The sequence below is a fragment of the Narcine bancroftii genome, chromosome 1 (assembly GCF_036971445.1).
Source record: "Narcine bancroftii isolate sNarBan1 chromosome 1, sNarBan1.hap1, whole genome shotgun sequence".
NCBI classification, from domain to species: Eukaryota; Metazoa; Chordata; class Chondrichthyes; order Torpediniformes; family Narcinidae; genus Narcine; species Narcine bancroftii.
The window spans coordinates 404,574,296-404,600,194 of record NC_091469.1 but is presented as its reverse complement, the minus strand read 5'-3'; the positions used below and the strand labels follow the sequence as shown (position 1 = coordinate 404,600,194).

At 42.7% G+C, this 25,899-nt stretch overlaps 1 protein-coding gene and 1 long non-coding RNA gene across 2 annotated transcripts in view; one reads left to right on the top strand and one right to left on the bottom strand.

Moving 5' to 3' along the window:
• The window catches only part of LOC138753210 (uncharacterized), a 101,381-nt gene that overhangs the window by 9,820 nt on the left and 65,662 nt on the right, over positions 1 to 25,899 (bottom strand). The window lies entirely within an intron of this gene.
• On the top strand, positions 23,693 to 25,559 carry LOC138753207 (twist-related protein 2-like). The gene is made up of 2 exons (XM_069915881.1): positions 23,693 to 24,354; positions 25,010 to 25,559. Exon 1 carries the CDS (start codon positions 23,834 to 23,836, stop codon positions 24,332 to 24,334), a length of 501 nt encoding a protein of 166 aa, XP_069771982.1. The 5' UTR covers positions 23,693 to 23,833; the 3' UTR covers positions 24,335 to 24,354; positions 25,010 to 25,559.

The window sequence follows — 25,899 nt, the reverse complement described above, 5'->3', positions numbered from 1 at the left end:
GTAGCAAATGTCACCAATGTCAGCAATATATGGATATGGGCAAAATAAAATTAGATTCTTGTATGTAGATGGCGATAGCAGGCCAGCATCTACTGTTCACTCATGATTGTCTTTAAGAAAATGGTGTTGTGCTATTTTCTTGACACTGCAGTACACATGTGAAGGCAGAAATCAAAACAGGAGCAGGAGGAAATCTTAAAGATAAACAGAAAATGCTGAAAATACTCAACAGGTTAGGTTGCATTTGTAGAAAGAAATAAACAGTCATGTTTCAATTCAAAAACCCTGAGGAGAGGAAAGAAGTGTGTGTGTGTGTGTGTGTGTGTGTGTGTGTGTGTGTGTGTGTGTGTGTGTGTGTGTGTGTGTGTGTGTGTGTGTGTGTGTGTGTGTGTGTGTGTGTGTGTGTGAGAGAGAGAGAGAGAGAGAGAAAGTACGATGGGGCAGATGTGTTTCATATATGTCTCTGAAAACACTTATCAAAGTTCAAAGATCAAATTTAATGTTCAAATTCATTGTCAGAGTACATGGATGACATTACATACAACCCTGAGATTCATTTCTCTGCAGGCCAGACAGAATTTTTGTTGCCAGTGATTGTAAACTGTACTAAAAGAAGAAAAAAAATAAACAAAATATGCAAATAAAAATGTGGGTATAAATATACAGTTATAAATAATGAAACCTTACATGAGTCTCTGTATGCGTCTATTGTTTTGGAGTCTGAATGCTGAGGTGTAGTAACTATTCCTGAAACTGGTGGTACAAGTCCTGTGGCACCTGTACCTACTTCCTGATGGCAGCAATGAGAACAGAGCATGCCCTGGGTGGTGCAGATCCTTGATAATTGATGCTACTCTCTGACTGTAGTGATCCATGATATTCTCGATGGTGGGGAGAGTTTTGTCTGTGATGTACTAGGCTGACTCCACTAACTTTTGCAGTATTCGTGCCCCCATACCAGACCATGATGTAGCTGGTCAGCACACTTTCCAGTACACATCTAGAGAAGTTTGCCAAGGTTTCCAATGGCATTCTGAGCCTCCACAAACACCTGAGGAAGTAGATGTGCTGTTGTGCATTCTTCACAATTGTATTTATTACAAGCTCTTGTTTTATTTAGTGTGTGACACATTTTGGGGATTGGTGGAAATATTCACAGATTTCATGTTTCACAGACTGCATGGCACCATCAGGTCCAAACTATAAACAATGATGCTCTCAACTAAGAACTAAAGAACAATAGTTGTTTATCCAGGAAAAAAAAACAGATGGGACAAGTGATTATGAGTCATGTGATTGGGACACATAAAGAAACAATATTTCAGTATTGATCAGCCAGCCAACTGAATACACAGAGGTGAAGTGACTATTTCTAAAAAATTATTTAAAATTTTGCATACATGTAATTAATAAAGCATTATACAAAACAATAATGTTTAAATTTAAGAACATTTCATTCATTACATGATGGCTATAACCTTTCCCCTTCCCTCCCTCCCCCACCCCCTCACCCCCCAAAATATATATATAAAGATATATATTATAATACAAAATAAAAGAAAAAAGAAAGCTAATGTAGCGGTCCGAAGCTTACTCCACAGACCGACACAGGAAAAGGCTGTCGAACGTGGTGATTGAACCAGATGACATGTGAGCTGACCAACCCGTTACCATAGGCTGCAACAGCAGAGGCTAAACCAGCCAATCACCAGCAGCGGATCTCAGGGGGTTCAACCCGCGGCTGGCAGATCACAAGCCAAGCCCATGGAGATGCAGTAGTCAGCCTATAAAAGGTGGAGCAGGTAACCAAATGCACTCTCTCGGTGTACACCTCTTTCTTCGAGCTATAACCCTGAACTCTAACTGTAGCAGTGTGCTACCCGAGCATCATTGATTGCTCAAATTATCGCCTTCCAACACATTAGACTCCAACAAAGTTTATATGGTCTGTTTAGAGAAGAAGATTGATGCAGGTCTTGAGAGGCTGGAAGAATATTTCCACATAATTAGACCTAAAATTTGCATATATGGGCTCCAGTTTTGCAAAAATATACCATATTTATTTCTCAAATTATATGTAATTTTCTCCAAAGCGATACAGCTTTGAATTTCTGCATTCCATCTTCCCATACCTAAATGTGAATCCGATTTCCAAATCACTGTGATACATTTCCTTGCTACTGCTAATGCTATTTTAACAAATTTCATTTGGTACATTGATAACTTCAACTTGGGTCTTGTTCCTTCTATACTCCCCAATAGGAACAAATCTGGGTTTTGTGGAAATACGATGCCTGTAACAAAAGGTCTAACCTTGGGACATGACCAAGTTGTATGCAAGGAGGTACCTATCTCTTCACCATATCTAAAATATTGATCTGATAAATCTGATTTCATTCTATTAAATTTTTGTGGTGTTGTGGTGGCTCACCTAAGCACAGTTTGAACCAGTTCAGAAAGACACGGGTGAACCATTGACGTCAACAACTTGGAGGACTCTGACTGTGGGATAAACTGCGGGCCAGAAGGTGACAACAGTTCTGCCCCATGGCATGCGGGGGTTCCTGGGAGGAATGTTTAAAATGTGCGCGTGCAAACAAGTAAACAGTTTTCCAACTGGATGCCACTTGAGTCAGACTCCTTTTTTCTCTCACTGCGGCAAAGCATGGCCACATTAGTGACCCCGATAGGCCCAGCATGGACAACACAGCTTCGGAATGTGCAGTCTCCCTCATACTCCCTTCCTTTTGGATGACTCTGCCAACCGTCTGTTTTGAACAAGCTGAAGCACTGTTCCAAATCAGGCAGAGAGTTGCAGATGCCACCAAATGTGATGAGACTCCTCGACCAGGAGATGGCAAGTCGTGTGATAATTTTCCTGCATCAGCCATTGGGTAACATCAAGTACAAAGCACTTAAAGCCCTCCTCCTCTGGATGTTCCATCTCACCCACCGTGAACAAGACGTGCGGCTCCTGCACGTGGATGGCCTAGGTCAGGGGTGTCAAACTCAAATTCACAGAGGGCCAAAATTAAAAACTTGGACTAAGTCGTGGGCCAAACTAAATATTTATTGAAAATTTTAAACAATATCTGCATGTTTTCTCTTCTTTCAGCATATGTAATGTTAAACTTTTTCTTATTAAAATAAATGTTTAATGATAGTTTTGGTTAAACTCTTTCCAGAAGAAGCATTAACAAATGAGAATTAAAATATTCAATAAATAATATTTCTCTATAGCCTTTAAGCTCCTTTTAAATGTATTTTTTTTCACAAGCCAACAAGTCAAAAAAATAACAACTTGCTTCAATGACAAACAGGTTTGTCTTTTAAAATGATAAACATATAGTCTCCCTCCTACCTGTCTTGAAAGGTCCTGTTTTCTGTCTTTCGTTTGGCCATTTTTCGTAAGGGGTTTATTACATGTGAGTTCGGCGACAGATCGCAGATGCTAATGAAAGTAGAGGAGGTGGGGGCGATTAGGGGGCTGACGGGCCAGTGCCAACGCATTTGCAAAGCATTCTGGGGTTTGTAGTATTAGCTGTGCATGCGCTATACTGGCGCGGCGGCCAGCGGGCCAGCTCTAATACATATTTGTATGATCTTGCGGGCCAAATATAATTATATCACAGGCTAAATTTGGCCCGCGGGCCTGAGTTTGACATGTGTGGCCTAGGTGACCGCACACCATCAGCTTTAATGAGTGATGAGTTGGCTCTGGTAGAAGGCCATAAGCCCTGCCTGCTTTTGAAAAAAAAAAAATTCTAGAGCAGATGACTGAAGACATCTGCCTCTTGCTAGCTGACAAAGATTTCAGTGACCCCTTGCAGGGTGGCTACCTGTGCAGAGGGCCTGTGGCATGTGATGCAGCAGGGAGATTAGTGCTGGGTCACACCCAAAGGCCCAGGCTCTAGGCACCCCAGCAGTGAAGCTGTATGCACCCTCAAACAGGGATGACACCAATGCAGATTCCTGGTGTATCTACCCCCAATGGAGTATGCCATTGCTGACCTCCATGTACGTTTCCGGGAAATGCCACAGCTGGCCGTCACTAATGGCTATGGTGGCCGGCCACCGAAATAACCTACTCTATGTCTGGGACAAGCACTCCTGGCGTTTGAGAAAACCAAGGATGCCTGGTGAATGCCACACACCTGGTCCACCCCCAAGTGGTCATGCTGACTGCCCTCACAGTGGGTGCCTACGGCTCGGTGGTGGATGGCATCCTGGAACACCAATGTAAGCCGCTGGTGTTCTTCAGCTGGCACCTATGACACCCCCTCCCCAGAGATCAAATACAGTGCCTTTGACAGCGAGCTGCTAGCCCTGTACCTGGCCATCCAGCATTTTCGGAGGAAGGGTGTTCACCGTCTTCACTGACCACAAGCCTCTAATCTTCATCTTCACCAAAATATCGGACCCATGGTCATCCAGCCAACAATGCCACCTCTCTTATGCCTCGGAGTTTACCACCAAAATAAGACACATCTCTGGGAAGAGCAATGTGGTTGCCAATGCACTGTCATGTGCCTGTGTAAGTGGTGCATCCCCTATCACCAGGGGTGGACTATGTGGCATTAGCAGAAGCTCATTGCCAGGACACGGAGATCCCAGCATAAAGGACTGTGGTTTTGGGCCTTCACCTAGAGGACATTGCCATCAGACCGGGGATCCAACATACCTTTGTGATATATCCACATATCAACCTTGGTCCATCATCCTGGCCACTTGGAGACACCGCCTTTTTTGACACTCTGCACAGTTTAGTCCACCCCTCCATCCTGGAGACCATCTGGCTTATATCCAATAAGTTAACGTGGCATGGCCTCTGAAAGTAGGTCAGGCACTGGGCCAGAATGTATAGAGACTGCCAAACCACAACATGAAGGCTTTGTTCCACCCTTTCCAACCATCACAGCGGAGGTTCGAACATGTACATTGTTGGCCCCTTACCAGTGTCAAGGGGATCAAGGTACCTGTTCACCTTGGTGGACAGGTTCATAAGATGGCTGGAGGCAATTCCCCTTGCAGATGCCTCCACAGAGTCATGCGCCAGGGCGCTCATTTCCACCTGGGTGATGCGTTTATGCCTCCCGGCCCACATCACCTTGGACACGGGTCAGTACTTCACATCCGCACTGTAGAACGCACTGTTGCACTTGCTGGGATCACAGCTCCACCATACAACAGCCAACCACCTGCAGCTGAATAGCCTAGTCAAGGGCTTCCACAGGCACTTAAAGGCCACCCTGAAGGCACACCTCCAAGGGCTAGACTGGGTGGATGAACTACCCTGGATGCTGCTCGGCATATGAGTGGCGCTCAAAGAGGACCTGAAATCTTCATTGGCAGAGCTGGTATACAGATCCCCACTCATGGTGCTTGCAGAGTTTTTGCCCGCAATTCGAGGGCAGGAACATGCACCATTAGAGGGCCTCAGCAAACTGCTTGAGTGGTTCGGTAAACTGGCCCCTATTCCGATGTCTGCCATGTCACAATGATATCCTTTGTGCCTAAGGACTTACAGTGCTGAGGGCACGTCTTTGTCTGGAGAAACACGCACAGACTGCCCCTACAGTGTCCCTACGAGGGTCCATTGAAGGTGGTATGCCACAACATCATGACTTATATCCTGGACATCGGTGGGCGTGAAGAGAAATTCAACATCAACCGCCTTAAAGCAGCACACCTAGATCTCAACCGACCAGTAACAGTGCCCACACCATGAAGGCGAGGACACCAAAACAGCCAGAGCAGGTGCAGTTGCCAGATGTTTTACCTCTATTTTCCAGTTCAAACCAGGTCATACAGTCAAGGGTAAACCAGTGACATCAGCAACTGGGGGATGATCTGACTGCGGGGCGAACCGCAAGCCAGAAGGTGACATCATTTCCGCTGCATGGCAAGCGGAGGTTCCTGAGAGGAATGTTTAAAATGCACATATATATGAACAAGTAAACAGTTTCCCAATTGGCGCCACTCAAGTCAGACTCCTTCTTTCTCTTGCTGCAACACAGCGTGAGCACAGCATCAAATATAATTGATGTCAAAAATTATATTGAACTAATCTATATCTTACATTAATAGTGTTTGCCATACAATCTTGACCGAGATCTGGCCATCTTTGTTCATCAATTGTAATTTTCAAATCTAACTCCCATTTCTGTTCAGATTTATGCACTCCCTGTTTAATAGTTCCTGCTTGCAATAAAAGATACATTGCAGAAGTAAATTTCTTAGTATTTCTTCTCTTAATAAGAGTTTCAACCTCACTACAATAGCTTCTCTGGACCTAACTTTTCCCTCAAATATCCTCTCAATTGAAAATAACTAAAAAGAGTATTACTAGCTATTCCATATTTATTTCTTAATTGCTCAAATGACATCAATTGATCTTATTCATAACAATCTTCAATATTTTTAATACTTTATTAAACAAAATATTAAAAAATCGATTGTCCTTTGAAAAAGATACAAGATAGTTTTGATTCAAAGTAATCTTGTGATATATATCTATTTTATTCTCATCTTTCAAAGTCTCTGACTTATATAATTTAGAATAGAATTTCTTTAAAAATTCTTATTTCTTGAGGTTTATAACTGACAACATTCCAATAAATTTGAATTAACATTAATCATTCTTGCTACTTGTTCTGCTTTCAATTGCCATACTTTATATGATCGTTCACCTAACTCATAATATCTCTGTTTAGTTCTTGTAAATGCCTTTTCTGTTCTGTTTGTAATAATTAAAAGTTTTTTTTTTATTAATTAGTTGACTATGTTTATCCTCTGAGCTTCTCTTCTGAAGATCTTTTTCCAAAACTGTTATTTCTTGTTCTAATTGATCTACGTCTTTCATAGAGTTCTTTATGATTTTAGAGATAAATCTTATAATTTTTCCTCTCAAATATGCTTTCAAAGCATTCCATATTACAAATAGATTATTCACATAGTTCGTTTGTATCACAAAATAACAATTTTTTCTCTAATAAAGTCACAAAAATCTGTTCTTTTTAATAATGAGTTCAATCTCCATCTATAAACTGATTTCTCTTTATCAGGGATTACAATTGTCATTAAATGAGGTGATCAGACAAAATTCTTGCTTTATATTCTGCTTTTAATATCCTAACTTGTAAATGTATTGAAATTAAAAATAAATAAAATTCAGAATAGGAACCATGCCGATTTGAATAAAAAGAATTATACCATCAACCAATAATGAATCTAGGATTTCAAACATTATAGGTTTTAGTTAAAATGTTGCTCTTACAGCTCAAATGTTTCTTTGTGGGGGGGGGGGGGAAGTATTACAAACTCCTGTTTTATTTAGTGAGTGACATACTTTGGGGTTTGGCGCAGGCCGCAAACATTCATAGATTTCACAACATTTCACAAACTGCATGAACCATCAGGTCCAAACTATAAGCAAAGTGATGCTCTTAACTAGGAACAGAAGTACCAGGGAAAAAAAACTGGGATGCATGATTATGAGTCATGTGATTGGGACACATAAATAAACAGTATTTCAATATTGATCACCCAGCCATCTAAAAACACAGAGGTGAGGTATCTTTGTGTGAAATGGACAGTTTGGATGATTCTCCTCATCAGGGGAATTATTAAACCACCATGACCATTGTAATGGTCATTTTGATTGACCCATATCTGGGTAAAGGAAGCAGGAGAATTGCTTCATTGGATCATGACCATTCTTACGCTCATTTTGACTGACCAGTACCTAGGTTTTGGAAGCATCATGGAAGTCACACATTTAGTTACCACTACGCAAGGAGGAGGGGAGTTGTTACAACCGTTCATATGAAAGAACATTTCTCTGGAAGCAACTCGATAAGGATTTGTGAGTTTTCTTAAGTCTGATCACTCAGTCTCACCTCCTTTGTAATTACTTCTGAGCATCAATTTAAAAGCTTGTGTTTTAACACAGGATTTTGACTGAACTGTGAATTGACTTTCCAGAATTGTGCCTGAGCTGTAATGGTTTGGGTATTCCACACGCGCGCGCGCACACACACACACACACACACACACACACACACACACACACACAATTACATGTAAGTATATTCACGCATCGTTGGAGGTCAATTTTAGATAAGTTACTGTATTATTAGTAGTTTCTAATAAATTTATTGTTTTAAAAATAAGCCTCTTGGTGAATTTCTATTGCTGCTGATCTGTGATGTAACATATTAATATGATGTGTCTGTGGACCTTCGAGCTAGTGATTCTAAGAAATATAAATTTGCACATCCTCTCCACCTCTGATTACCCCAATGATTATTGGATCATGTACCTCTGGTTTTCCTTTCCTAAAGTCTACAATCAGTACCCTGGACTTGGTGACATTGTGTGAGAGGTTATTATTAGTACACCATTCAGCCAAGTTTTCAATCTTCAGATGGCAACTCATTGCTCCCTTTGATACAGTGGTCTCATCAGCAAACTTGTAATGGTGTTGGTGTACTTAGACACACAGTCATGCGTGAACAATGAGTAGAGCAGGGGACTAAGTACTCACCCTTGGGGTTTTCTGGGACTGATGAAAATTCAAGGATGCCAGAGGTGGGTGTAACTACTGGAGCCATCAATCAAATGAATGGCTCACGAGACTGTCTTGTGCCTTGAAGTCAAGCTTGTGTAAATTTCTATAAATAGCACATTTCATTTTTTTGTAAGTAAAAGAAGTAAAGAGAGTTTGGGTGTGGTTTGGTGAATCTTTGTGTCTAACGCTAATTCTCTGAGTAAACTCAAATTGGGAGTTAGATTCCGCAGCTCCGCGTGCAGCCCAAACATTTTGAGCACTGTTACAACATATTTTGGCAACGAGGCTGAATAAAATTGTCAGTAACAATGGAACAGCTCAAGGTTGTCCTCAAACAGCAGCAAGAGAGCTTTGAAATGATATAAGCAAAGCTCGTGGACAAGCTTGCAGCAAAAATGTCCAATGGAGCTTCAATCATTGAGGAAGGTGAGAAATTCTGCAGACACATTAATGAACTCTATCACTGAGTTTAATTATGACTCAGAGTCGTGCACTTTTGATACTTGGTACAAAAAGTTTGAAGACTTGTTTTCAGTGGACTTTTCCAAGTTCAGTGAGATGTGCAAAAATAGGCTGTTGTTGAGGAAGTTAGGCACTCGAGAACACAAGTGCTACATAAATTTTATTCTGCCAAAACTTTCCCGGGAGCTCAGTTTCAGGGAAACACTTGATGTAATGGTAGAAATATTCGGTGAATAAACATCACTGTTCAACATTCAGTATCAGTGTTTAAAAAGGACCAAGAGAGATACTTAAGATTTTGTGGCACGCACGAGTATGGTAAGTCGAGAGTGTGAGCATTTTAAACTCTCTACGCTGTTTGAAGGCCAGTTAAAGTGTCTAGTCTTTGTAGCAGGAATGCAGTCATACCAAGATGCAGACCTCAGAACGCAGTTGCTGGTGAAGATTGATCAGGAGTCTGGCATGATCCTTCGAAAATTAACTGCCGAATGCCAATACTTAATTAATTTAAAACCGACACCAAAATGTTAGAAATGGCACATCTATTTTCAAGCAGCGTCCAGACAGTCAAGTTAGCAGACTCTGCTAGACCAAAAAAAGTGTGACCCATCCAGCCAAACTGCCTAGTGCCTGTTAGAACTGCCATGAGTGGCACTACCCTCATGACTGCCTGTACAGATGGCAGCACTGCAGTAAAGGCAAGCATCAGGGACATAAAGCAGAATGCTGTAGAACTGGCAGATGGAAAATACTTGCTAAGTTCAATTGATAAACACAAGTGAAACCTATCATAGTGACTTTCAAGGTGGCTAATGCCAAATGCAGGACCTATGTGAAAATGCACATTAACGGCATCCCAGTGAGGCTTCAAATTGACATGGAATGCTTCCTGGAGTTGTAAGGCAAAGTTGACTGTTCTGTCAGCTTAAACAAATCATGTTATCTGGTAAAATGTCCTAACCTCGATTTCATGGGTCTCCACTGGATTGAAAGGTTGAACCTACTGGTCCATCGACGATGAAACTTGTCAAAAGTTGGAAGTGGCACATACAGCACAAGAGTTGCTGATACAGTTAAAGCAACGCGATGCAATGATATTTTCCAAAGGCCTCAAACATTGCAGTAAAATGAAGGCGAAATTCTGTCTTCTGCCAAATGTGAAACCAACTTTCAAGCCAAAATGACCTGTCCCATACACAGTACTACAAGAAGTGGAGCAAGAAATGGAACGGCTGCAATATGAAGGAGTAATTGAACTCATCATGGGCTGCACCTATTGTGGTGGTAAAGAAATCAAATGGATCCATTCATCTGTGTGCTGATTTCTCAACTGCTCTGAATGCAGCACTGGACACCCATCAATACCCACTGCCATTGCCTAATGACCTATTCACGAAGCTGAATGGTGGCAAATGCTTTGCGAATATCGACTGAGCAGAGGCATATCTAAAGGTAGAGGTTGATAACGAATCCAGAGAATTTCTAACCATTCGGAGAGAAGACTGCTCCAGTTATCTTTCAACAGATCATAGACAAAATGCTGAATGGTGTTCCAGGAGTTGAAGTGTACCTAGATAATACCCTGGTCATGAGAGCACACTCGAGAATTGTTTGATCATCTTAATTGCATTTTGTCCTGCATCAGAGACTACGGTTTTCGAGTGCATCCAGAAAAATTGAGTCACTGAAATATCTGGGCTTCATCATTCATGAATGCAGATGGCAGCAGGACCCACAAAACACTGATGCTATTAAGCTCATACCTGCACCCACAGGTGTGATCACGCTCTGTTCATTCTTGGGTCTTAATAGTCATTATAGTTCATTTCTGCTGGAGATTCATAAACTCTGTGATCCACTCAACAAGCTCCTTACACAGGGTAGCAAATGGAATTGGACATCAAAATGTCAAGAGTCATTTAATCGAGTTAAGGCAATGCTAAATTTGAACATTCTTTGGATGCACTACAAACCAAACTTGAAGATTGTTGTAGCTTCAGATGCATCACAATCTGGGGAGGGTGCACTCATTTCTCACATATTCCCAAATGGGAATTGAAAGGCCATAGCCCACACACCACACTCTCTAACCGTCCCAGAGTGTAGCAATGGACAAATTGATAAGGAGGCTCTAGCAATTGTTCTTGTGGTGAAGAAATTCCATAAAATGCTCCGTGGATGACAATTAACTCTTCTGACAGATCACAAGGTGCTATTAGCAGTATTAGGTTCAAAGAAAGGAATTCCAATTTACACGGCAAACTGACTGCAAAAATGGGCAATCATGCTACTTGGGTATGATTTTAAAATTAAATACCTGCCAACTACAAGTATTGGCCAAGCTGATGTATTGTCACGACTCATTAGTGAACAGAAAACAGAGCCGGTAGATATTCTTGTCGTGGAACTCTCGGTAGCGGCAGAGGTCAACCAGGTATTCAAAGATGTTATTAACTCACTGCTAGTTACAGCAGAAAGAGTCAGACAAGCCACAAGTGAAGATGATATTCTTCAAGAGATAATGCGTTACCATCGTACAGGGTGGCCATAAACTTGTCCAAGAATGGAAATTCAATCATTTTTTAAAAGACAAGGATCATTAACAATCTCTAATAGCTACCTTTTGTTTGCAGGAAGAATTGTGATACCAAAAACTCTGCAATCAGAAATCTTAAAACAGTTTCACAGGGGACATCCTGGGAAAAAAAAAATCAAGGAAAAGCACTTGCATGAACCTATGTTTATTGGCCTCAGACAGATGACTAGATTCAACAACTAACATGATCAAGTATCCAGTGTGTCTTGGCTATGACATTCCCTGTCAAGACAAATTTACATTTCTTACCACAACCAAGTGGGACATGGAATCATTTTCATATAGACTATGCAGGACCAATTAATGGTGAGTACTATCTAATCATAGTGGATGCTATGTGATGGAATATTTGGAAATGTTTTTGGGAGATAAATTAGTAAAATTAGAATAGGTAACATGCATATACACACTTTAAAACAGATCTTATTTGAAAAACTGAAGAAATCATATTCAGTGACCTTACAGAAACTATGGAGAATGCTATGAACATTTCACAAGTAGGTGCTAATTGAAATTATGTCATGAAATTAATGGACTGGAGTCAAGTTGTCTGTGTTGGACATTTCTAACCTCTCTGCAAAGTGCTCACTCAAAAGTCAAAGAGAAGTTTGTTTACCTAAAACAACAGATGTGAGCAGAAGACTAACTCTTATTGTTTTCTGGAGAAGGAGGGGGTTCTGCAAGAGAAAGAGAGGACATGTGGCTGGCAGTTGGAATCTCAGTGATGGAGAGAGAGGGGGAGACTGAACAGTGTCAGCCAGGAGAAGCTTGTGGGAACTGAAACAGAAGCTCCAGAGTGGCAGATGGCTGGAAGTGCTATCTGTCTGATATTTCTCTTGGAATAAGTGGAACAGAAAGGAACTCTGTAGTAACCTGAAAGAAAGAGGTTATCATCTGGAGAACCCTGATGCGGCAATTTTCATCAGCAAGACATTGAGGTGACTAATGGTGGTACCTCCATTATGGAAAACCTGGAACACACATATCTCTCTTTGCAAACCTACAAGAACCTTCCTGAATGGTAAACATTTACCTTTCAAGCACCAAAGCCTGGTGAACTTTATATATGTTAAATTCTGTGCACAGTATAAGAATTGCCTGCAACCAGAGAACTTGGAAAAAATGAGAAGTGAGATTGAACCGTGAACCAAAGAACTTTTCTTAAATTTACACACACATTACATACACATGCACTTAGAATTAGAAGGTGGTTAAGTTGGAATAGTTAAGTTAATAGTGATAAGTTAAAGTTTGATTCTTTTTTCATGTTTAAAGATAATTAAAAACAACTTTTGTTTAAGTAACTACTTGTTGTGGTGAATATCTATTACTACTGGATTTTGGGGTCCTTTGAGATCATAACAATGCATGCTCCAAATGGCAGGAGATTATCAAAGTAACCCAGCCAACTGCTTCAGCTACAATTATGGAACTCAAGTTCATGTTCAATCATTTTGGAGCTCTTGCAACATTGGTTTTGGACAATGGGACACAATTCATGGCAGCCGACTTCGATTTATTCTCCAAGCAAAATGGCATCACTCATATTCGCTTGCCTCCATATAAACCACAGTCCAATGATTAGGCAGAATGGTTTGTGGTTTCATTCAAATGGGCTCTACACAAAGCAAAGTGGGAGGGTTCAACGGAGAAGATCGTGCAGACATTCTTGTTAAATTACAGGATCACTCCATACCCAGAAACTCCTGGTGACACTTCGCCTGCTGAAAACATTTTCGATAGGAAAATTAGAGCACCATTTGACATTATTTACCCGCAAAAGTCAGAACCTGGATGTCAGGATTTGGATATGGAAAGACAGTTCAACTGCCAGCATGGATCAAACCAAAGAATCTTTTAGGATGGACAGTATGTGCTGGTGCGAGACTATATGGTTAAATCAGATGAGTAGCAGCTGGGGAGAATCCTGAGGAAGATCGAGAAGGTTCTCCATCATGTGCAGGTTGGACCGGACAGATGGACTAGACATGACAGCCAGTTGAGACCAAACAAATGTAACCTCACTGAGATACCTGAGCAACTCAGCTTGATCGCTCTGTTGGAGTCTTTTGAACTGCAAAAAACGATGACCAACCAAGCACCACCTTCACAAGAAAACAAGATTTTACCTGCTGTACCACGGAAACATGTACGAACTTCACAAAGAGTTCGCAAACAAGTAAGGCCCTTCCAAGTGGACCCAAGTCTCCATTCATATGAGTAAAACAACTCAAAAGCGGGAGCTGCTAGGATGTCTTAATCAGAGAGGTCCACAGTCACTAGAAGTTGGTGTTAGCACTGGAGCCATCAATCAACTGAATGGCTCATGAGACTGCCTTGTGCTTTGAACTCAAGCTTGTGTACATTTCTGAAAATAGCGCTCTGTAGCCGTGCGCTATTTGGAAGAACACACACACACACATATAGTGCAGTCAGATTAAGCTCTGTGTTTTATTTGGGGCTCAGGCCTGACTTTTATACTCCTCGCATTCCCGCTGCTTCCCCCTTTTGCTTACATCATGATTAAGCAATAATAAAGGTTGGTTTCTCACGTGCAGGTATCTCTTTGCATAACAAGTCCCTTCTTTCCCATGTGCTATCCCTGTCATTTGGCTGTGCAGCAAGGGTAGTGTCATTTTGGGATCACTGGCTTTTAAACTGCCCTTGCCATCCACTCGCCAGTTCATTTGTTGGGTCCAGTGCCACTACGTGGGCTGCTGGCCTTAAGTTGCGCTCACTGCCCAGAGTACCAGCTTGATTGCCATGGTGGCGGGCCACCACACGACTTAACCCAGAACCAGCGGCATTGTCCTTGGTGCCTGGAGGCAGAGTCTCTGCTGGCTTCGGTGGCCTGCCTCTCCGATGTAGCGCTGGCATCTCAATTGGGCATGCTGGATCCAGGTGTGCCAGCTTTAGCCTGTCCATGGAGAAGACCTCCATCTTGCCTCTGACCTCCAGCTTGAACATTTCTGCATTCTTATGAATGACCCGGAATGGACTCTCATATGGCCTCTGCAGCAGTGGACAATGTGGGCCCCAGCAAATTAAAACATACCCCCAATCATTTATGTTAGTCCTCATGTGTTCGTGCCTGGAAGGTGGAGTCAGGGCCAAATTGCTGACTCTTTCCCTCAGTCTGCAGAGAAATGCTGCCGAGTCGACTTGCTGTTCGCCTGGGGACAGTATGAATTCCCCCAGGACCACCAGTGGAGCTCCATAAATAAGTTTGGCCATAGAGGTGTTGAAGTCCTCCTTAGGTTCCGTGCAGATCCCTAACAGTTGCCATGGTAGCTCATCTACCCAGTTAGGTCCTTTGAGTTTGGACATGAGACCGGCCTTGAGGTGCCTGTAGAAGTGTTCTACCAACACATTTACTGTGGGTGGTAGGCTGTTATGTGGTGCAGCTGGGCACCCCACAGGCTAGTGAGGTTGGACCATGATGTAGAAAATGATGTTGGATGGTAATCCAAACCGAGCCACCCAGGACGAGATGGGTGAGGCAGTCCGTGGATGGAATCAAAAACCTGCCATCTCCAAGCTGCTAGGATGATGGGTCGGACCTGGCTGGTGGCCACATTGCACAGGAGGGTGGTGTTACCTGTGCTGACTGGTTTGTCCTGGTGCTGCAGTCCTGATATGGCAGTTCTGTATTTGGGCATCTCCTTGTCGCTCTGCTGTGCCTCCATCAGTGCCATGAAATCCACTCCTCCTGATAGCGCGTGGATACTTTGTCTGGACAATGCATTGGCCACCCCATTGTCCTTGCTGGAGACGTGCCTTACATTTGTGATTTACTCCGAGACCAGGGGCACAGAGGTGAAAGTCAGGGGCTTTTGGTCTGTGAAGGCCGTGAAAAACCTGCCCTCGATGAAGTACCTGAAGTAGCGGATGGCTAAGTACAGTACCAGTAGCTCACAGTCAAAAGTGCTGTACTTCAGTTCTGGAAGTTGCAGATGTTTGCTGACAAAAGCCAACGGCCACCAACTTCCTTCGATCTGCTGTTCCAGAACTCCTCTGATCGCTGTTCCTGAGGCATCCACCATCAGAGCTGTTGCAGTGTCTGCCCTTGGGTGTGCCATTAGGGTGGCATCTGCCAGGGCTTCCTTGGCCTTCATGAAGGCTTCCACTGACTCCTCTTCCCGTGTGATGTCCTTCACCTTGCCTGCCATCCGGGCAAACAAGAGCCGCATGATCCAGGTACCTGAAGGGATGAACCTGTGGTAGAAGTTGATCATCCCCATGAACTCCTGTAGTCCTTTGGTTGTGCTGGGCTTAGGGAACTTCTAGATGGCCTCCACTCTGCTGGGCAGTGATGTGGCTCCTTCCCTGGTTACCTTGTGGCCCAGGAAGTCAATGGTCTCATATCCGAACTGGTATTTGGCTGGGTTGATCATCAGTCCAAACTCACTCACTTGGGTGTAGAGGTTGCAGAGGTACGTTATGTGTTCTTGTCGGTTCCTGCCACGAGGATGTCATCCAGATACACAAAGGTGCCGTTCAGGTCTCGTCCCACTGCGTTCATTAACCACTGGAACGTCTGTGTGGCATTCTTTAGCCAGAACGGCATATGAAGGAATTTGAACAGGCTGAACGGGGTGATGATGGTGGTGTTGGGGATATCATCAGGGTGTACTGGGATCTGATGATATCGCCGCACAAGGTCTGCTTTGGAATAGATCGTTGCCCCATACTGGTTAGCCGCAAAATCCTGGAAGTGTGGCACGGTGTGGTAGCCACGTTGAGCCAGTGGTGGTCACTGCATGGTCTCCAGCCCCCAGTTACCTTGGGTACCATATGCAGGGGAGAAGCCCAAGGGCTGTCCTACCGCTGTAGATGCTGAGCTTTTCCAGTTTCTTCCTTCACCAGCTGGACCTTCTCTGGGGCAAGGCATCTTGCTCTTGCATGGTGTGGCGGGCCCTGGGTCAGGATATGGTGCTGTACTCCATGCTGGGACATTGGTGAATTGGGGGCTGAGCACTGCTGGGAACTCGACCAGAACCTTGGTGTATTCATTGGTCAGTTGCTGCACAGAGTCCAGCTGGAGTGCAGGAAGCTTGGTGTCTTTGAGAGGGATGGTTTGGAATTACTTGGTGTGGACCACTCTGCAACCCTTAAGGTCCACGAGCAGGCTATGGGTGCGCAGAAAGTATGCCCCGAGGAGCAGCTGTTCCACTGCGGCCAGCATGAACTCCCACAAGAAAAGGCTGCCTCCCAAATGAAGTTGAACATTGCGGGTACCATAGGTCTGAATCATACTGTTGTTGGCAGCCCTCAGCGTGGGGCCCGACTGTCTGTTCCTGGTATCCTAGCCCGATGGAGGCAGGATGCTGAACTCTGCTCCTGTGTCTATGAGGAAACATCATCTGGACTGGTGGTCCCAGACATACAGGAGGCTGCCTTGTTGGCTAGCAGTCATGGCCATTAGTGACAGCTGGCCCTGGCATTTCCCTGGAACGTGCATGGCGGCCTGCACCAGTTAGCTCTGGAGCCCTATCACTGGTGGAAAAAGCACCATTGGTCATTCAGGTCACTTCCTCTGTGGGGCTGCCGTTCTCTTTGCGGGTCTGCATGGGTCTGGCTGTGGGGTTTAGCGACAAGCCCCATGGACGCTGAGCACTTTCTTTTCTGTTTCCATAGAACATCTGCTCGTGCTACAACTTTCCAGAGGTCGCTGAAGTCAACGTCTGCAAGAAGCAGTTGGATGTCCTCGGGCAGTTGATCCAGGAATGCCTGCTCGAACATGATGCCGGGGTCATATTTTCCCAGGAGGGCCAGCATCTCATTCATGAGGGCTGACAGGGACCTGTCCTCTAGTCCATAAAGATGGAGCAGATGCTTTCTCACGTTGTGAGAGCCCGGAAGTCTCAATAAGCAAGTCCTTGAAGGCAGTGTATGTGCCTTCCGATGGGGGTTCCTGGATGAAGTTGTGGCTTGCTGTGTCTTGGTCTAGGGCGCTCACCGTGAGGAAGTACCAGGTGGACTCTGCTTGTGATCTGCTGAATCTGAAACTGTGCCTCAGCCTGGTCAAACCACACGTGTAGCTGATTCATCCAGAAGGTTGGCAGCTTGAGAGTGACTGTGTGGACTGATACTAGTTCGCTCATCATTGGGTTTAGATGCTATCTAAACCATCAGGGTCACCAATTGTAGCTACGTGCTACTCGGAAGAAGACACACACATATAGTGTCATCAGGTGAAGCTCAGTGTTTTATTAGGGGTTCAGGCCCAATGCTTATACTCTTCGCATTCCCTCTATTTCCACCTTTTGCTTATGTCATGATCCGCATAACAAAAGCGGTTCTCCCGGGCACGGATACCTCCTTGCATAACAATTCCCTTCTTCCCCACACACTGTCCCTGACTGTTGGCTGTGCAGAAAGGCTAGCGCTACTTTAGGGTCACTGGCCTTTAAGCTGCCCTTCCCATCTGCCCGATGGTTCGCTTGCTGGGGCCAGTGCTGCTGGATGGGTTGCTGGCCTTAAGTTGCACTCGCCGCCCAGAATGCCATCTGGATCACCGCAGCAGTGTGTCGCCACAGCTCTATTTTTTTGAAGTAAAGAGAGTTTGGGTGTGGTTTGGTGAAACTCTGTCTCCATCATTAATTCTCTGAGTAAATTCAAAGTGGAAGTTAGATTCCTCAGTTACGCATGCAGCCCAAACATTTTGGGCACAGTTACAACGGATGTTATTGTCAATCCAAACTGACTTGGGGTCTAGAGATAATGAAATCCAGGATCCAATTGCAAAACAGAGCATTGAGGCCCTTGAAGTTTACTGATTAGATTTAAGGGGTTCATGGTATTGAATGCCAAACTGTAAACAATAGAGTGCATCCAGATTTATGCATCTTTGCTGTCCATGTATTCCAGGGTTTTGTGAGAAGCCAGACAGAAGCTAATAATCTTTAACACCATCCTCTCAAAACACTCCATCACTGTGGATGTGAGTGCAACAGGTTGATAGTTGTATATACATTTATCAAGTTGGGAATTGCAATGATATAATGTACATTGGGTACATGAATGATGTGAGCTTTATCCTTATTTGGTCTTTTCCATTGATTTCAATCATGAATGTTGGATGAAAGCCATCCTCACTGTTCATAGCTGTGATACTACTATTTCCATGGCAATTTGTTACTGAAAGTCATCATTTTGTATATCAGGCATAAAATGAATAAGAGGGAAGAACAGATTGCAGTTTGATAATCATGGTGGAATCATTTCCGAATACTCACTCTCTCAGATAATACGTGAAGCATTGCTGAGCTCATGGAATGTGAGACTTAAGTTTAGCGCAATTATCTGAGATTTGAAAGTAAATAACTATAATTTAGGGCAGACCGAAACAAAAACATAGACAAAATCCTGATGCCTTGAAGAGCGGATGAATGAAGCAGATCATCCAAAATTCTAATTTACCTTTGCAATGTTGATTAAACTCCCGATAATTTCCCGCATGGTTTTTTTTGTAATATTATATGTTAAGTCCACAGTAAAGCATTACACAATTAATTAGGGTGTTGATTAAAATAGTATTCATTGATTTCATACAAAGATAACTCTGGAGTGTTGTAGTCTGCAATGGATTTAGTATTGATTCTCTTAACTTTGTCACCACATGTTTGCATCATTGAGGCATTAGTCAGTGGTGCTCAGCCCTTTTCTTTCCACTCACTTTAAGTAATACCTATGCTATTGGTGCTCTGTGATTAGTAAGGGATTACTTAAGGTGATATGTGAGTGGGAAAGGAAGGTTGAGAATCACTACTCTCGACCCAATTGATACTGAGAAGAAATGTCATTGGCCATTTCCTTTGGAGTTATGAAACCGTGCACATAACGAGTCAATTAGGTACGATTAAAACAGTGGTTTTCAAACTTTTTCTTTCCACTCACATACCACCTTAAGCAATCCCTTATTAATCACAGAGCATCTGTGACATAGCGAATACTTAAAGTGGTTTGTGAGTGGGAAAAGGTTGCGAACCACTGCTAGATCAACTGTGTAAAACCTGAAAGAGTGTTGCGAACACTTTGCTGAACATGGTTGGGTGTCATTTTTAAACGTTGTGTGGGAGAGATTTGATCACCTTATTTTTGACAGGCACATGAATGTGATACTGTTGAAAATATATCCTGGTCAATCAGTAACTATGAAATAGTGGGCTGGACCTATCAAGTTGATATCTTTAATCAAACCTGAAGATTTGCATCTTGTCCAATCCAAGATTGTCCCCTTTTTCTTCTCAAGTTTTTAATTCGCCTTCCCATCTATGCCTATTATTTCTCCCCTCGATCAACTTGCCGATGATCTTTTCTTTCACTTATGTCCACTTGGGGAAAAAAAAATGTTCTGGTCATTAATATGCTCTTGGTGTTTTGCAGGATAACCTCGTCTTCTTATTTCGAACCTTTGATTTTTTTTTCCCCCGAACAGCCAACGCATAATGTGTATTTATCAATCTAGGAGGTGTCAATGTCAGGCAATAGAGTCTTTCATTTGTACCTGGGGATCTGCGTTATCTTTCCGGAACGTTTTGTCTTTCTCCTTAAAGCGCCCCCTAATGCTCCCAATGACTATTCCAATTATCTGCATATGTTCTGCTTGTGACCTGTAAGGGCAAGGCTGCTGAAGCACAGTTTGGGACTTTTATTGGGACAGCTGGCAGACAGGAAGGGACCCTTGTCTCCTCTTCTCTTTCTGGGATGGATTGCAAGTCTGGCTATTAAACTGAATTAATACCACTCTAAAATGTCACAACACACCGTTTACTGCCATCCTATCCTGACATTTTCGCTTTATTTTAACAAATAACTACGTAAAATAATATAGCCAGGAAATCCCCACCTAATAAAATGCTTCAGCTTATCCTTCCTTGGCCGAAACAAAGATTCCAATTATAGTGACAGTTTTATGTTGAAGTTTTGGATATCCAAGAGTAAAAAAAAATCTCAAGCCAATGGAGATTAGTGAGGCAGTGGACAAGAAAGGACAAGTGGACAAGCCAGGAGCTGTTGTTAAGTGTCGTGTCACTCCAGCCTGGTGCCAAGGCGAATTGTTCAAATTATTGGGCCTTCGGTGCATCGACACGGCTATACTTATGGTATGAGTTGGCGGTGCAACGTGTCGATTGAGGCTTGTTCTCTGCCGATGTTCATTATGTAATTGTATTATTAACACCCAAATAAATGAATAAGAATGGAATGATATAGGCGAGCCTTCAACCTCATGATTATGGTTCTGGCTCTGTGACAGGAGGGTCGTTGTATTTTACCCCTTCCTCCGTGAGAGAGAGAGAGGTGGGGGGTGGGAATCCTGAAACGAAAATACGAGGTGTATGTATTTGGTTGTGTTCTGCCTATGAATCAAACGCATGTATTGAATCCCATGTGATAGTTTAAGCTGCGATGTCGTTCCAGAGCACCCTTAAGGCAGTGTTCGCTTGTTGTCGTCTGACCGTTGGAATGAGTTAGTAAAAGTAACAGTGGGTTTAATATTCTATGCATTCCACCGAGCGGTCAGCAAACGACAAACAGGTTGGTATTTTGGATGTGGTACAAGTTCTATTTGAGCGAGAAGAACCGCGCAAAATCTGTTTGGAAAGTCCGTAGATTGCCTACTGGAGGTAGTATCAATTTCATGGGCACTCACATTTTAAAATACCTTCAATTTATACTGTCGTACGCCAACAGTTAGCCACCCAGTTAAAACAATAGGATTTACAAGACATGAATTAACTGCAAAGTCCAGAAAATAAAGGGTATTTCGTTTTTTCCGTTCGCCTTCAGCAGCCAGATCACTCTTGAACTGTTTATAATTTTCATGAGACAAACGTATCAAAAGAATGACTCGAAGTGACATGATTAACACATAAACTACTTATTCCTGACATCGCAGGTCTCTTCTATTCTGGATTATCATCATGTTTCTGTATTTTCTTGGTGAACGCTCATCTCACGTGTTTTCTAGAAATTAAAGCATCTTGATTTTCCTGTTTATTTTCTCCTTTATTCATTCACTGTCTTTCCCTTTTCTCTGTTTTATTTATTTGCGTGTTCTTTCTGGTTCACGCGTTGCCTTGGAAATTGCGCCCTCTTTTGATCAAGATGGATCTGCGCACATGAGAACGCGACCACCTTTGGAAAGAGGAAAGGTTATTTAATTTCCAGAAAGCAGTCATTTGCCATGGTGTTGCCACTTGCATGTTTCTCACCTGAACCATGTGATCTCAGATGATGCCAAAGCTAAAAGGGAATAAAACAGCAGTTTTCCCCATTTTACTTTGTTTTGAGCTTTAAAGCAAATGCTACTACCAGAGAGTTACTTCAAGGTTTTGGCGTAGAGGTACGAGATCTCCTAACTATATAAAATGTTAAACTATCTTATTTATAGAACAGTGGTAACATTCTGAAAGTAAGTAGCGTTAAGATTACGGTTGCATGAATTATTTAGAATGTGATCTTATCCAAGGAATAATATAATTCCACGCACAAGTAGACTGACTCAATATCTATTTGGCGCCTGTGTACCAATCTGTAAATATACCTTCTTCGGTTTTCCTGATATAACAAGCGTTGTTTTCTGTGATCAAGACCAACCAGTTACATGGGAGAAGTTCAATGCCCTGGTGAACAATTACTACTGGTCATTTGAAAGTACTAACTGCGGTTAACGTCGCGCCATATAGGCAACTTTAAACGGCACCAGCTCACATTAAACCGTTTTATGTGCTATTCTTGGATGGTTTTCCTCCTTTTTTCTCACTAGGTAATGTTTATGTTGCATTTTGGGCCTCGCAGTTTGACTGTTCCTTGGAGATCCTGCTGAGTCCGGAGCTTTGCACTAGAACTCCCTGTCCCTGGTGGAACAAAGTCGATGTATCCGGCTGGGGATTTGAATGCAACTATTCAAGGAGAGCATTTGTAGCTCACAGGTGGACTTCTTACATATCACCAACTTATATGCACCCGATTTAGGGCAGTCAGAAATCAGGTGTGGAATTCACTACTCTCACTTTAAGAACTCCTGCCCCCGCGTGATGTTACCTTGGCCATTTGCTCTATCTGACTCCCGGCAATAGATAATCTCTTCGTCGCTTAGTTTGCGGATTATTTCATGCCAATTGGTCCTTGGTGCGATTTTCGTAATTAACCCATTTAGTATAACATTCAGATCCTTAACTTATTGTGTTTCGTTCCTTTTTTATTCACGTGCTTTAAAAACTATATATATGTGCACACAGGGAGACAACGGACACCATCACCTAACCCACGGTTATTACAACGCATATCACAAACCAGATCAACAGCCCCATTGAAGGGAAACATCTTTGCGGCTTTAGCTAAAAAAAAATTACCTTTTGGAGCTTTAAAACTAACGTTCTGACCTATTGCTGTTATCATTTTCCATTATCTGTAGGCAATACATAGATATCTTTTTTAATATCTTAAATGACGTATTTAAAGGGGGGGGTGACAAAACCAGTAAAGATGGCATTTAACTGAAGTATGGTTAAAAAAAAACTCAATTAGCAACAGCCTGAATTAGTTTTATATTGTGAAAAAGCTCAAATCATCTTGATTTGTCTTTGGATCATTTATGTTCCCGGCTCGATTGAAAAATGTGTTTGTTCTAAGCATATTCTCTGATGTAATCCAAAATATTTATGACAAACACCGCCCATGTTAGTTACCGATTCAATTTCTATTGAAAAGTTTATATTGAAAAACAATGCTTATATATTCCAATGAACCCGACTCCTTTTCAAATCTCGAGGGCAAAAACGTTTCCAACCGCCAAAGTAGAATATTGGATTATCCAATCTACTAAACTATGTTTCGTTAAGTAAATACCCAATACTTTTTTTTAAAAAACTGCATTTATGTGTAATAATGACACCACCAACCGCTATAGAAGCTCATGTTTAAAATATTTTCTGCAGTAGATCTGTTAACTGATGGCCTTTGCAGCAAGGCTCCACCTCAGTTCGTGATGAAAATTCATAACAACCAATCAGCTCAATCTCTAAAAGGTCCGGAGACCAAGGGCTATATTACACCCCCCCCTGAAAAAGTTTCCTGTAACTCAGAATAGTTTCTCAGAGGTCATCGTTTGGATAAGTTCAGCTCGCTTTGATAATTCATTAAGCTCCGATAACCGCCTTGCGGCCGACAGCTGGATATCTTTCTATTTGTTTAAACTGATGTTAGAGACGATCATGCAGGACGAAGAAAACTCCTCGGTCTCTCCAATAGAGAGCCTGAGCAACAGCGAGGACGAGGGGGAGAGGCAGCAGAAGAAAAGTGTCAGGAAGAGAAGACCGAGCAGGAAATCTGGCGAGGAAACCGATAGCCCTGCATCGGGGAAGAGGGGCAAGAAAACGGACGGTAGCCCACAATCCTTCGAAGAACTGCAAACCCAAAGGGTTATGGCGAATGTAAGGGAGCGCCAGAGGACACAGTCCCTAAACGAAGCCTTCTCCGCCTTGCGCAAAATTATTCCGACCCTCCCATCGGATAAACTAAGTAAAATCCAAACCCTCAAACTCGCAGCGAGGTACATCGATTTTCTTTACCAAGTCTTACAAAGCGACGAGCTGGACAACAAAATGTCGAGCTGCAGTTATGTGGCACACGAGAGACTCAGTTACGCTTTCTCAGTGTGGAGGATGGAAGGAGCCTGGTCCATGTCCGCGTCACACTAGCAGTTGCCCTTAGGACAAAGGTACGCACCCACTTGGCAGCGTTTAATGAATGTCCTGTACACATAATATGATGCTGCGCCAGTAGAGGTAAACCGGAATTTCGTGTCCCATCTGCATCCAGATCGGTTGTATTTTCAATTTTCATTGAACTGCAGTTTATCGAGTCCTTTGAATCTGAGCCCACCGCCTTCTAACATCTTTTAACTGTAGGTATACTGGATGGCAGTTTATACTTCTATTTCTTGCCTTTAAAACCGTTATTAATTATTGTTTTCACCCCCCCCCCCCCCCCCCTTATTCTCTCGGGCCTGTTTCTTCTTTCTCTTCCTATTCCTCCCATACTTGCACATCAATTTGTCCTTCACTTTTTAAAAATTCTTATCTACTTTTGTCTACAATGAATTCGACAACTTTCACTCCCTGAACATGGTCTAATGCATTGAATGGGTGAACCTATTGGTTTCGGGAGGCCTATGGTTGAGAGAGGGTATAAATCTCGATTATAGAAGATCATGAGCACAGAAAGCAGGAGCTTCTGCAAATGAAGACTCTCTTCCTCTCACTGTCTCACTGCCTCAGCTCCTATCTCTGCGTCCTCCGCTGATAAATCGAGGTGTTGAAACAACCATCTTTGGGCTGGGCTAATTTCAATGTAATCTGTTGCTGTTTTCCTAGGTGAACGAGGTTTGTCACAAAGGACCAACAGCTGGACAGATACAGAGTTTGACGTCTGGATACTTAAACACGTTGATCCTTGCCGTTGATGGATAATGAGAGAAGAGTTTTTATAAAAAAAAACCTAACGGAAAGGGCGTGGGGAGCACTTACAGAAAAGGAGCCACGGACATGGACCCATCCGATCTTGCGGCTATCCAATCATTTTTTACTTCTGAGGTGTATTTTTGCCATTCACATGATTTTATCCTGACGATGAATGTTGTTGGAACTCATCCCTTCCTTTACTATGCATGCCTTCAACAATCGTGTCTATAACTTCCATTGAGGATGCAGGAAAAAAAAATGAACCATTTTATTTTTGTTTCAAAACCGATAAAGTGAACAGGTCTAGAGTGACAATGAGTTTAGAGAAAATGGACCAAACTGTTACGCAGTTGGTTAGTCTTTCATTTCTTGAGAAACATTTATTTATTTATTGATATGCCATGTTTAAATGCATAAAGATCTGGTGTCTAAATGCATTCATTTTTTTTGTGATTGTTTTGTAAATACCTTTGTATATTTTCTGCAATAAATACCTATGATCTAAACTTTAAGGCAGTTATATACATACAAATGTTAAATTGGTTCATATTTAAAGGATACATTTGATGGCGACTAGCTGTTTGTAGTGAATTGTTACGACCCAATGAAAGAGCGAGATTTAACAAACGGTGCAGAAAAGACAAATAGAACGGTTACTGCCAAAGGCGGGCGAGCTAGAATAAGAGATGACATATTTTCTTGCCGTCTAGTACGGGCTGGTTATTGAACTTCCGGGGGGTGCGTGGGGGAGGGAGGAGGAGGAGGAGAGAGAGAAAGAGAGAGAGAGAGAGAATTAAAAGCAT

Bases quoted from the DNA above. Each gene is read 5' to 3' on its own strand.
- LOC138753207 (XM_069915881.1), top strand. From the start codon at position 23,834: ATGTTAGAGACGATCATGCAGGACGAAGAAAACTCCTCGGTCTCTCCA.